The sequence below is a fragment of the Buteo buteo genome, chromosome 16, assembly GCF_964188355.1.
Source record: "Buteo buteo chromosome 16, bButBut1.hap1.1, whole genome shotgun sequence".
In the NCBI taxonomy this organism is placed as follows: Eukaryota; Metazoa; Chordata; class Aves; order Accipitriformes; family Accipitridae; genus Buteo; species Buteo buteo.
The window spans coordinates 3,132,657-3,146,247 of NC_134186.1; the positions used below are offsets into that span (position 1 = coordinate 3,132,657).

Sequence of the window (13,591 nt, forward strand, 5' to 3'; positions counted from 1 at the left end):
ATGCCTTGGGCTAGGGAAGTGTCTACAAACGCTTGAGCAAAGGGCAAAGGAGCCAGAGGATTTCACAGGACATCTTTGCAAAGGATGAGCTGAATGCAAGTCGAATGACAACCAGAGTCTTTATTCAAATAGTCCCTTAGGATGTTTGCAGACATACAGACACACGTACATATTTACACTCTTACACACCTCACAGAGCTTGAACCAATAAATTAAAACAAAAAGAGGGCGGGGGATTTTTTTTTTTTATCCTTTTTCTTTTTAGTCACGTAAGAAACAGGAACTCCCAAGGCGAGGCTGGGGAGCCAGCTGGAGAATCACAAACAGAAGCCAACACGGACACAACCCTGCCCCAAAAGATGCAATGACAGCGAGTGTGCTTTTCAGCAGGAGGCCACTTCATACTCTGGCTTCGATGCACTCCAGTTTGACTATTTCATCCAGCCTGCAGCCCTCGGCTTGGGCACAGTGGCTCAGGTGGGCACTTGGGCTCTCGGCACCTCTAGCTTTGGGGGTCTGTGGGCAGGCTGCTGCAGTCTGAGAGTGGGGGGAGTCACATTCGTCCGAGGTAATGTCTGGCACGTCATCCGACTGACTGTCGGAGCTCTCCAGGTCACTCCGTATGCTCTCAGGCTGGGCCAGGGTGATGTCCCAGGTTTTGCTGGCAATGCAGTCCTTTTGCTCACAGCTTTGGTGTTTGCACGTCTGCTCCTGCTCACCATCCTCTTCCTCTTCCTCCTCCTCTTCCTCTTCCTCATTCTCTGCCATCTGGGTGTGGACATGCAGAGAGTCCTCTGTACTGCTGCCGCTGGCCAGCTGGTAGTGACTTGGTTTGGCTTCAATGTCCACCTGGATCTCCATGTTATTGCACTCCCTGCGGAAACAAGCACCCTTGCGTTACTGGGTACAGTTGCTGGGTTCGACTGGGTCAACACTGGGCACTGCATCGCTGTACCAGGAGGATCTCATTTCCCAAACGTGAGCAAGATGCTGCTCATCACCCCACGGCATCTGGGAAACAGCAGCACTCGCTGCTCCCCTTGAGTCCTCCAAACAGCAGCCAAGATCGGCCCCAGGCTGTAAGCCATGAACTGAACTGGGAAGGCACCAGAGTCCCTGCAAGCTGCCAGGAACAGACCTTGAGGGTCCTGGGCTGCAGATCCCCTCCTCAGCCTCTACACTACACACGGAGGCTGCTCCCAAATTGTGCCCAGTCCTCCGTCTGGGCGAGTAAAAGGATCAATCCACTTGCCAGCTACAGAAGAGCTGACTGGTGCCACTACAGTCATCGTGCCACCCACAGCAGCACCTCGCAGAGCACGGATTTTTGCAGGACACCCACTACCAACACTCTTTGCACCATTGCATGTCTTCCTACCTGTCCTGGGGGTTGTAGGAGCTGATGATGGAACCAGCCATGGCTCGAGTGCTGGCATTGTCACTGATAGCCCCCAAGCTGACCGAATCTTTGGGGAAAATCTCCTTCTGGACATCTGCCTGAACTTCCAGCCTGCAGGAAAGAAGAGGATTCCTCAGAAATGCCTTAGATGGTCCCCAAGGGGCACCAAACAATTGCTGTTTGTCATGGGAAAGAAAAAGGCCCTCTGTGCTGGTGCGTCTCGGCATGACAGTTTAAGCCCAACGGTTCATTTAGTCTCATTTTTGGTTCCATTTAGGTAAACCCATTCTGTTTTCCATGACGAAGGTAAAGTTGTGTTTATATCAATGACTCACACAATTCCTGTGAAGAACCAATTTCCACAGATCTAGCACACAGTCACAATTATATCCTGGCTGCCGTATCAACACGTGTCTCCAATTAGCCAGCAAACTGATTCACAGGCAAGTTTAGAGGAAAACTGTGGTGTAACCTCCTGACTTGGAAAGCAGTGACCCTGCTTGCTATAGGCCAGTGGAGAATAGGAAGCATCAAAGCCTCTAGGCTGGGATAAGAGGACTGGAAGATCTTTAACAGGCCATGCACGCATCTCTGCGCTGTCCCCAATTAACCTGAAGCATCAGCTCTGCAGTTTCAAGGAGCTCAGCAGGGACAAAAACTTATCTTTTGTCCTCCTTGCAAGAACCAGCCTAGCACTGACTCCAGAAGTAGCCTGGTCTGCTGGGACTGGTTATTCTACAATAGACCAAGAAGTAAAAAATACTAGGACACGGCTCCCAGGTCAAAAGAAGGACCACCCACAGTCCTGGAGAGCTCCCCAAAAGAAGCCTACTCAACCAACACGGGCCTCGGGAGCCTCTACCCTTTTCTTGCTGTGCCCATCAGTTCAGTTACCTGCTGTATTTCCCCTTGCCTCCCGAGAGGACACCTCCACTCAGGGTGCCGCCTGAGAGGGCGGCGAAGCTGGCCGTCTCGCTGTAGTTGCCCTGCATCACGCTGAGCCCATCGGTGGGGCTGCCGCTGGTGCTCAGCACACTGGTCAACCCCTCAATGCTGCTTTCGCCAATGCTGGGGTTCTTCAGGGCTCGCCAGGCATCAGCCACTGCGGGGAAGAAGAGCACAGGAATCGGAATCAGCAAGGGAACCGTTTGGCTGCGACGGTGCTGGCAGAGCCGGGGGTCAGACAGCAGGCAGCATTCGTCTCGTCTCAGACTGCCTCCCTGCCTTGTCCAGGGCAAGGAAGAGCTGAGATTCTGCTTCGAGAGCTACACAGCTGATCACCAGAAGACTGAAGCAAATAACTGCTTCCAGCCAAACCCAGGTAAAGACTGATACTCAGATTTGGGAAATGTTAAGACCCCCTACCATTTCATTACAAGAGGCAATGACAGGGTCTTGCTTCACCCCCTTCCCTTCACCAGTTATCACCGTACCTGTGATTGGTCCATCATCTTCATCAAACTCAATTTTCACACCCTTTCCATTGGCGGTGCTAACTCCACAGCCACCGCCTCGGCACAGCGAGATCGGCACAACCCCATAGACGTAAGCCAGCATGATAGGGACGCCAATACCTGGAGGGTAGGATGCGCTGAGTTAAGAGAAGTTTAGGACTGAGCTGCGTTGGGCAGACAGAAAGGACTCTTTGGGGTAGGGACTCTTTCAGTTGTGTTTACGCTGCTTTTAAAGGTCCTAGTTCACAACTTTGCAGATAAGACAGTGGAGGAGCCCTTCGTTTGTGCTGCTGCAGTGGAGAATGAGGGAACCCCAAGAGCACAGACGGCCTCGGCTGAACCCCCAAAACATCAGCCACCAAACCAGACTATGGGTAAGAGACAGATCTGCGTGCCGAGGGACTCCGCTGTGGGCTGTGGCACAGGCAACTGGTGCCCCAGACAAGCCCCACGCTGGCTCCAGGCCGACTCAAGCACATGAGGACACGCAGCCGGGACGCGAAACAGAGGGATGTGCCCAGAAGAGCACGCAGCAGCGGTCCGCAAACTGCCCTTTGGCCACCCCCATCTCACAGGCTGGGCTACCCACTTGTCTCGGTGACTACCGGCCCACCAGAAGGGAAAGGGACTGTGCCCGCTTACCAACACTGACAGCAGCGATGACTGGAGAGGCAATGACAGACAAGGTGACCCCACCAGTAATGGCCAAGTTCCTCTTGTGCTTAGAGGTTTTCTTTCCCTCATACCTGCTGTGGATCTGACGGAAAGAGAAGCACCAGGTGAGAACAGAGCCTGGCCATGAGCAAATACCAGCAAAAGACATTAATAAACTTGTCATTTTACAGCCTTGTCAGCTGCATTGGTCCTTAAAGAATCTCATCTTGACTACAGATCTCCTCACAGATCAGATCTAGCAGGTGGGGCTGTGTTTAAGAAAAAGAATCAGCTACAAGTCCAGTGCTGACATGCCATTTCTTCCCTCTCAACACCTCCTTATCAGCACAGACACACAACAGTATCACACAGATTGGGGCAGCAGGTCAGCATCAAAACACACGAGTGACTTATGCAAGCCAAAGTGTGATGCTCAGGGTCCAGCCACTGTCTCATAAAGCCCATCATCACAGGATGTGTTAAAAAAGGGACCAGGTTTTTCCCTGGGTGCTCCTGATTCAAGGCAGAGGCACAAGAGCAATGCAAAATGCATCTGAGAGGACTTCAGCCTGAAGGGCTGTCAGCCACCACCTTCCCTCTCCCCACATGAAGCCCAAAAGATAAGACAAGGTTTAGAAAAGACAACTAAATTTTGGTTCTATGAAAAGATTCACCCTTCATAACAACACTAAGCTTCTGGTCAGATGCCTTAAGTACAGAGAATGGCCCAAAAGCCCCAGATCCCTCAGCTCCAACCTTGTACTCTCCACACTTACCTTCCTCCCGACATACACAGGGATGCCAATGACCATAGCAGGAATGGCAATGCCAGCAATGAGGGAAATGCCTACGGGAGCACCGATCAATGTGCCCAGCTGCCAGAGAATCTTCTTTTTACGACTCCATGGCTTTTTGCCCCAGAATGTACAGCCAGAGGGGCTTAATGGAAGGAAAAAAAGAAAAGTAAATTACATTAACACCACAGCAATTCCTATGCATTCCCGAGAAACCCAAGTTCAACTTCTGCACGAACCCAAAACCCAAAACTTAGGAAGCAGACAGACAACACAAAAAAGGTTTCCCTCTTTCTCCCCATCAAGATTAATTTGCTCATCGAGGTGATTATCACACTACCGGGACTATGTTTAAGATCCAGTACGCTAAGAGCTCTCAAATGCAATTGTATCAGGAGGAGCTTTTCTTGGTGGGGATGAGCATCCTCCTGCTGTAACGTAGGGAGAAAGTTCAGATCTTTGGGTCAGAAAGAAGAAAATTTTACCGACTGATGGGAGAGGCAGGAGGATGAAAGGCCAACACGCGATATGAATTCCTCCAAGCAGCTTCAGAGAAGCACGTGCTACCCCACCGGCAGCAACCCAGGCGTGCTGCTCCCCTTTCTCACCTGAGGTAATGCAGATCCGAGATCTCCTTCATACACAGCCAGCAGAACTCGCAGCCACACACGGCACAGGTCATATGGTTACAGCTCCCATCGTTCATCTTGATGATGTAAGCGCTGCAACGTGGACACGGCTTGATGTCATCAGCTACGGGGAGGAAGCACGGGATTGAGTTGGACACTCTGTGCTGCAAGTATGAAGAATCAACGAGGGGGTTCTCGTTATGGATTGAAACCCTTGTTTTCTGTGCGGGCAGAACACCTTTGCTAATCACAGATAAACTGGGGAGGGTTGTGTCTTTAGTTTATCTTCAGAGTGAGAAGATAATATCGGTGAGACAGATCCCACCAAAGCCATTTGCCTGGACAGCAGGGACTGCAAACAACAGTCACTTTAAAAGCTTATTCTAGCCTTGAACAGGATGTATTCCAGAACATGCTTAAATGCTGGGAACAAGTCATACCTGCCCTGTGCTAGCCAAGGCAACAGCGTAAGAACAAACCATTACTAAATCGCTCCACTGAGGTGACTCATGGGCCAAGAACGACAGAACAGTCGGGAGAACAAGGCATCAGAGAAACTCCAAACCTGGCCTTCAAAAGTAGCCAGAAGGGGGAATGGGGTCTGCAGCCACACATGGGGGTCCGGTGCAGAGGCTGTCCAGTCCCCAGTTTGTTGCTGGCAGAGCAGGATAAGGGTCCTTCATCTCTTCCTTAATTCAAGTGTCATCTGATCGCAGTTATGCAATGGCTGCACAGTGGTTCAGGGCTTTGCTGGCAGCCTCTGCAACACTCGACAATATGAAATCCAGCTGCTGAGACCAGCTCGCACCTTATTAATCACTATATTGAATCCAGCAAGAACAGGGTGGGGAAAAACCACTGTCTCAAGAACCTCCCTTTCAGTGGCTGAGTGCTAAGCTCTTCCTGGCAGGGATCTCCTCTAAAAGGATGAAAAAACTCAGAAACTATTTTTTGCTTGCTGGCTTGTACCACAGGCTGTGGTAGTATCTATGCTGTCCATTATCAGGGCCCTCTAACTGGGGCATGTTGAATCTTGACATACCACTAAGCCACCTCTGAACCACCCACGACAGCTCCATTCTAAGTAAGCGTATTAACATTTAAACTCCTGACATAGAAGGAAAAGCAGGGTGTTTTGTTTGGGGGTAGAGCGAGACTTTCTGAAATGGCCTTACTGCCCACTTCCAGAGTCAATACAGTTATTTTTAACGAACACTAACTCAGGAGACACAGCAGCTCCTACCAGGCAGCACAGGAGTCTGTGGGTTGGCTTTTTTTTTTTCTGTACCCGACATTACTAACACCTAACAGTGCATGGAGCGAGGCTCCCCACACTCAACTAGACACGAATGCTACGCTTTACTACCGCAGCAGGCAAATTTGAAGCTGCAAGGGTAAAAAGTGCGTATTTGTTCAGGGTTTAGATCAGCAAGAAGCGAGAACATCCAAGATCAAAAGAGCCACAAGCCTAGCTGGGGTGGATGAGGGGAGCTGCCGTGATGCGGAAGGACCGAAAGCACATCGTCACCTACTGATGTGTTTTGCATTCTTGGAGGAGCCCACCAGACTCGTTCTAACACACATGAGAAGGGGAAATGACTCGGAGTTTCACAGCTGCTCTCACCCGCGGCTGCCGGAGACCCTCAGCTGTGCCACGCAGCAGCGTTCCCCGCAGGGCACTAACACCCCCCTCGCTTTGCCTGGAAGGGGTTTTTTTTTGTTTTTTTTGCACACAGGTGGCTCTTTCTCAGCTTCACAGGCATGACTGCAGCACTGAGTAACCAAAAAACCATGTGAATCCATACCCGGGCCGGATTCCTGTCCGTAACTGAGGCCTGACGTGTGCTTGGTCCGTACTCGGAGCGTCTGCGCCCTTTGCTGGCGGGCCATGTCGCAGGTTTGGTTGGGATGCCATATCTGTTTGCAGTGATAGCAGAACTCCGTCTGGCAGCCGTCCCTCTCGCAGGTCAGCTTGGGGCAGCTGGCACAGCCGTAGGCAATAACGGCGTAACTGGAGAAGGAAGACACCGGGTGAATTAGTAAAAGACAAAGTTATCAAGCGACGGTCCAGCGATCCTTTTAATTCAGCCTGCCCAGGGTGGCACAGAAGGCTGTCGCTGCCTGAGCCGCTCTGCTCAAAGCGGCTGGTTGAAAAACCGCGGCAGTGAGCTCGAGCGACGCGTGCTTTTACCCCTGGAGCCTGCGGGGCAGGTCAGCCAGTGCAGACAGTCAGCCCACCTCTCCCATCTCATTTCTTTCGTCTTATTTCTGACCACCGTCCGTACAGCAGCCTGCACGCTAGACAAATTCCTGCTTTCTCCAGTCCTGTGAATTGCGCTGCAGGGCCCGAAATTACGTAGTGCTAATTGGGTTACTTGGGGCAGATACCTTTTATATAGACAGCTTACAGTATTGAATTCTCTCCTCGATAACTGCTGGCAGTTCTCACTGTCAATTCACACAGACCAGATTTGTCTTGCCCGGTGTGCCTGGCTAACAGCTTGCTGTTTTTGCCGATTTGGGCTCCTACAACGGGCTCATGCTGCTCTTTCCAGGCACCTGTGGCTAAACACACATACCCCAGTTCCTTAGCACAGGCATACGGCTGGATGCTATATGGCCCGGAGCGGTCTAGGAAAGCCGAGGTTGGCCTGGGCACTTCTATCAACTGAATAATCCTAAAAAAGTGGAACAAGAGGGGTTTCCACGTATAGCTATCTCAAGAAGCAAGCTCTTGTTGATCTCCACAGAATTTCCTTTTTTAAAGAGCAGTGAAGAACAACGCTCTGCCTCCGGAATAAGCCAAAACTTGAGTAAAACCAACTGAACGTGCAAGAGAGGGAGGCCAGGTTCAAGCAGCTCACTTCTTCTGATAGTAGGGTGACGCTTCCAGAAGGAAGCATGCTGTCTACACAAAAGTCTAAGCGGCATCACCAAACACCGCCATAGGAAAGCTGGCTTAGTCGTCTAGGATGAGGCAGTTTCCACTGGCACAGGCTGAACTGAGCAATTCCAGAAGCGCCTTCCAGTTCTGCGACACCAGTATGGCAAAGGGTATTTTTGTGGTTCATCCTCAGTATTTTTGTTCGCGGTCAGAGGAAAATAACTCCTATTTAAGGTTTTATATTTGGAGCTTGTGTAGCTCGAGTTGTATTGCCTCTTCTCAGAAGCAGCAGCGTGAGAACCGCTGAATGTGTCACACCACAATGATTCATATCCCGTGGGAGTTTGAGCAACTTCATCCTGCCAGGCTACGACATAATCACCAAAGAAACAACATCTCTGCGCCGAACGCAGGGCCGGGAGGCACGACTACAGGGTCTCCACGTGCATCAACAGCTGAGCGCTTCTGCACGTGAAGCCAATATTCGAGGAGAGACAGGATACAGATGGCCTGGGGGTTTGGGAGGGACAAACTTGACCCACATTGACTCCTACGCATCTTGTCTAGGGAAGATCCCGCTAAGCATCCTTACCCTGCCACTACGATACAGCCAAAGACCTACCCCAAGACAAAAAAAAAAAGAAAAAAAAAGAAAAAAAAAAGCTTCATCTGACCAGCTGTGTTATGACACACTGCTGTATCAAATCATAACAGTGGGCTAGGAAAGCTCAGTGTAATATATCAAGCAACCCCATGCTCCAAATTAACCCCTCATTCAAAATGTAGGGTTTTTCGAAACACTCGAGCAAATCCTATGAGAAATTAAAGTTGCCATCATTTATATTTTCTTCTTAAAGCTGAAACGACAAATATTGTGAACACGCCCACAGCTGCGGGGAAACAAACTACATGGCTGTCTATTAGGGAAAGAAATAACACATCTCTGAATTCAAGGTCAACTAGAAAAAGGCAATTGAAGCGATGTGCCTAGGATTAGCCACAGCAGGAGCTGGACGGCCAGTACACGCCCCCTCTTCACCTGACCTCGGACATATCGCTGTGTTAAACAGCTGCTTCCAGGCTCAACCCTAGCAGATGAAAAGGGAAAATCTGACTTTTCCCCATGCAGCAACAACAGCGAGTTGTCTCTCCTCTTCCCAAGACCCCAGGAACCGCACATCTCCACTTCCAGCCCACTCCTTGGATGGCCACGAGTTGCCTCCATCCCTCCTCCTGCTGTTCCACGGGAGTCAGAGCCTCACCAGTTGCCTCCAGCCTCATTCACAGAGCTCAGCCTACACAGCTCCGTTTCTTTAAAGGTTCTGTTATTCTTCCAAGCTTCTATGAGAGATGCAGTGTGACGAACACTAGACAGCGATGCCACCTGATTGTAGCAAGGGGGGGGGAAAAAAAAAAAAAAGAGCTGCAAACATAGAAAATGATTTGTATTGCGATTGATGGCGCATCAATTGACCAGCGTTTCCATGGCAACATGCACCGGTGTTGTGTTGGTCCTCCTCCTCCTCCTCCTCCTCCCTGGCAGCACAGCTCAGGCTCTTTCATTTACGAAAGACTGCGGTACGCGTGGAAGGCAGAGGATGCTGCGTGCCACACGCCCAGCGTTTTGTCCGCCATCGCGCAGCAGCAGCCCCTCGCTGCCGTCACCTCGGTGGTGGGTGACACCCAGCGCGGAGCATCGCCGTGCCCCCAGCCCGACGCTCCCGCTCTTGGCTCCGTACACCGGCGCTACTACGGTGGGAAAGCCCGCTGTAAATAATTCATACCCTGACTTTACATAAGCGCAGCGAGACAAGCTCGCTGGGAAGAATGAATAGGGCGATTAATTCCCCTCCCTGCCGGAGGGCTGATTCCAACAGCCTTTGTTCGAGTGCTACTCTGAGACACACTAGCAGCATCGGTCCACGAGAGCCGCCTGGTCTCCAACAGCCCCCGGGTCGCTTCTTGTTTCTGCTGGGCAGCTCAGAGGAGGATGCCCACGCACGTCGCCTGGCTCACTCTGCTCACTGGCTAGCCAGGGAGGAGGCTTTCGCTTACACGGAGAGCTGTGCGTAACACCGGTCTGCCCAAACCTCCCGAAAGCAACGGTCGGATCAGACTCATGCTGGGTCACTGTCAAAGAGGCACCACCCTCCAGGCCGTGCTGGGGCTGGCTCCTTCCAACCAGACAGCATGGGTGACTTACGTTGCATTTACACCTTATCCTGAGCACAGATAAATATCACAGCAGCTAAAGAGCCAAGATTTGGTGAGCAGGAGCTGGATTTTCTCTGGCTGGTTAACTAACAGCAGGGGCATTCCCTCTGGTACCGCTCTGTGGGCAGCATAACCTGCTCTATCTCCCTATTCTTATCCCCAGCGCTGCTGAAATATCAAGATCTAGCACTCGATTTTGCTTCAGAAAGGAGCAAAGTTGTTGTTCACTATTAACGTCACCCTCTGAAAAAAACAAGCCCTTATATACAGATGCTCAGAGGCTGTGAAATAGGTAACCTGAGCCAGGTTAACCGATTTGCATAGGAAGGCTATTACAATGCTCTGATTAAATCTTCACAACCCTCCCACCACACTTTCCATTCTACTAGGTCAGACTTTCCTTTCATGTTCTTCCTACCCAGAATTGCAATCCAAGCTGAGTTCTAGGTAAACTTCGCAACACTTCTCTAAGTTTCCTGAACAAAGCTCTTTTCCAGGCAGCTTTGGCTTACATTCAAATAGTAACCTAACAGAGTTCATTTAAAGGAAAGGAGAACAGAAAATGAAAGCAACACGCAGATAACTACAAAGTCATCAAGCCTGGCTGGTCTGACTTCTGGACAGACAGACATTTCCTCATTTAGGCAACGGACAGTGAGTCAACATCACTCCTCTGTGCCATGCATTCGCATCCTCACTGGGAAAAAGTGACCGTTTACGGTTCCTTCTTCCCCACCATGGAAGCTGCAGGGTGTCCTCACACACCATCCCCATAGCTCGCAGCGATACACACGCCCGGGAAACTCCACGCTTCCCATTTGTGCGGAAAAAAGCTTTCTTTTAAATTAGGGAAACAATGGCTCAGCTAAAACCCCCTTCAAGTCCTATCACTTGTATCCGATTTGTCTGTATTTCCACAATCCCCAAGGTCAAATCCTGGTGCTCTAGCAAGGTAGCAGGGACAGCTGGAGCGGCATTTTGGTACCCAAGGCCCACCAACTCTCCTGAAGGGACTGCTGACAAGCAAGCAAAGAACACCTGCAACGAGGGCTCTTCATGGGGCTCGGTAGGACCAGAACCGTGTATCAGCAGCAGCACCCCACTGGGGGTGAGCCACCCCTCCCTGTGCTGTCCTGGGACCCAGGTGGGGACAGACAGCACCCCAGCAGGACAGCAGGTGGGATACCATCCCCAGGACCTGCTGGGGATGAGGACCATCCCACTGGGACAGTGGATCCAGGAGGGATGCCATCCCCAGCTGTCCCAGCACCAGCTGGGGACAAGCAGCACCCCAGCAGAGCGCGGGTCTCCCTTCCCTGAGCCGTCCCAGGATGGAGAGATGGAGTAGCACCCTATGGGGACAGCACCCTATGGGGACAGCGGGTCCCACCCCTCCCCTGAGCTGTCCCAGGACGGACAGATGGGGCAGCACCCCATGGGGACAGCACCCTACGGGGACAGGGGTCCCCCCCCATTCCCCGAGCTGTCCCAGGATGGATGGATGGCACAGCACCCTATGGGAACAGGGGGTCCCCCCCCATTCCCCGAGCTGTCCCACGATGGATGGATGGCACAGCACCCTATGGGAACAGGGGGTCCCCCCCCTCCCCTGAGCTGTCCCAGGACGGACAGATGGGGCAGCACCCTATGGGGACAGCACCCTATGGGGACAGGGGTTGCCCCCCCTCCCCTGACCTGTCCCAGGATGGATGGATGGGCCAGCACCCTATGGGAACAGGGGTCCCCCCCCTCCCCTGAGCTGTCCCAGGATGGACAGATGGGGCAGCACCCTATAGGGACAGCACCCTATGGGGACAGGGGGTCCTCCCCCCTCCCCTGACCTGTCCCAGGACAGACAGATGGGGCAGCACCCTATGGGGACAGCACCCTATGGGGACAGCACCCTATGGGGACAGGGGTCCCCCCCCTCCCCAGGCTGTCCCAGGACGGACAGGGCAGCACCCCACCGGTCCACCGTGTGGTGTCGTGTCCCCGTCCCCCCCCCGGCACTCACCCGCAGTCGGGGGCCGGGCACCAGCGGCAGTCGGGGTCGGCGGCGAGGCAGCGTCGCAGCATGAACTCCTCGTACTTGGCGACGAGGTGCGGGGAGTCGCGGAGGAGGCGGCGGATGTCGGCGGGGTTGAGGCGCTCGCTGCATTCGGGGCAGCAGATATTGACGCGGGACTCGGTGATCTCGATGCGCAGGTATTGCCGCAGGCAGGCCCCGCACGACCGGTGCGGGCACGACAGCAACCGCGGGGCGTTCTCCGCCGGTTGCCGCACCAGGCACAGCGGGCATTCCAACTCCTCTTCGCCGCCGCTCTCCGGGACCGCCGGCGTTTCCTCGGGGGGCGGCGGTGGAGGGGGCGGCGGGGGCGGCGGCGGGGGGGGCGGCGGCGGCGGCGGGGCGGCGGGAGGCGGCGGCGGGGCGGCGGGAGGCGGCTCGGCCTTGGCGCGGCGGCGGCCGCCCGCGGCGGAGGCGGCGGCGGCGGAGAAGACGCTCTGGAAGGAAAGGCGGCGGCGGCGACCGGGCTTGGGGCACTTGGCGGCGGCCGAGTGGATAGAGGAAGAACGCGGCGACTCGGAATCCCGCTCGGAGCCCATGGCTACCGGGCACCGGGGCTGTAGTTGCCAATCGATGGGGTCCGTCCGGGCGAGGATCAGTTCCAGGGGAACGAAGCGGGGCGGGGGGAAGTGTCCGGGTACCGCGTCCCTCCCCGGGCGCTGCCTCCGCCGGGCTGCAACGATCGGCGGCCCCGGAGCCGAGTGAGTGCGGCACCGCGCCCGCCCCGCCCCGCCCACTGCGCAGGCGCCCCGCCCCGCCCCGCCCCGCCCCTCTCTCGTCAGCGGGCGCTGGCGCCGCCATTTTGGTTGCGGGCAAGATCCCCCCCCCCCCTCAGGGCAGCAGCGCCCCGAGTGGTTTCAGGTTTTTTTCCTCCCCGCCTCCCCTCAGAATCCCGCCCTCGGCGCTGACGGGGTTTGCCTGGAGCATCGCTGCCCGCCCCGGGGTGGGCCACCGCGGGCCTCATCCAGCCGAGGGATTTCCCCCTCCCGTCCCAGGCCTGGGGCTAACGGTGGGTTGTGAAGGAGCCTGGGGGCGAGTGGAAGGCTGTCACCCCCCAGGCGGTTTGCTTTTTCACGTGTCTCTTGTTGGAGAGGAGGGTCTGTAACCGCAGGAGTCCCCTCCAAATTAACTCATCCCGCTGGGGCATCTTGCCCCTGGCTGCGTGGCCCCCCTTTGTAATATTTGTGAAGAGTCGTGTGGAGATTTACTCACCCGGGAACTCTTCCCCGAGTGCAGGGTTTAGCCTCGTTCATACAGAGGCATTGAAACTACAACCCACGTTCTTAACTGCAGTCATGCAGAAATTTAAAAGCCTCCTGTTTCCTTCCAGGGTTCCCCCGTGCCCACGGGGGTCTGCCAACCTCGTCTCCCGTTCAAAGGCAGATAAGCTAATGGGAAGGACGCTGTCTCTTATTATGCAGGGGAGGCGAAGCAGAAAGATCTGCTGTGTCTGTGAAGTGCACCTTAAATCGGCACAGGAGGGGCTGCTTTCCCGGTA

General features: G+C 54.0%; 1 protein-coding gene across 1 annotated transcript; it reads right to left on the reverse strand.

Annotated features, from left to right (window-relative positions):
- Window positions 1-100: 100 nt before the first annotated feature.
- RNF19B (ring finger protein 19B) lies at window positions 101-12,788 on the reverse strand. The gene is made up of 9 exons (XM_075047352.1): window positions 12,043-12,788; window positions 6,736-6,941; window positions 4,910-5,054; window positions 4,284-4,446; window positions 3,496-3,610; window positions 2,833-2,973; window positions 2,294-2,501; window positions 1,379-1,510; window positions 101-874 (listed from the first exon to the last, which is right to left on the reverse strand). The coding sequence occupies exons 1-9, from the start codon at window positions 12,630-12,632 to the stop codon at window positions 400-402; spliced, it is 2,175 nt and encodes a 724-aa protein (XP_074903453.1). The 5' UTR covers window positions 12,633-12,788; the 3' UTR covers window positions 101-399.
- Window positions 12,789-13,591: the final 803 nt, after the last annotated feature.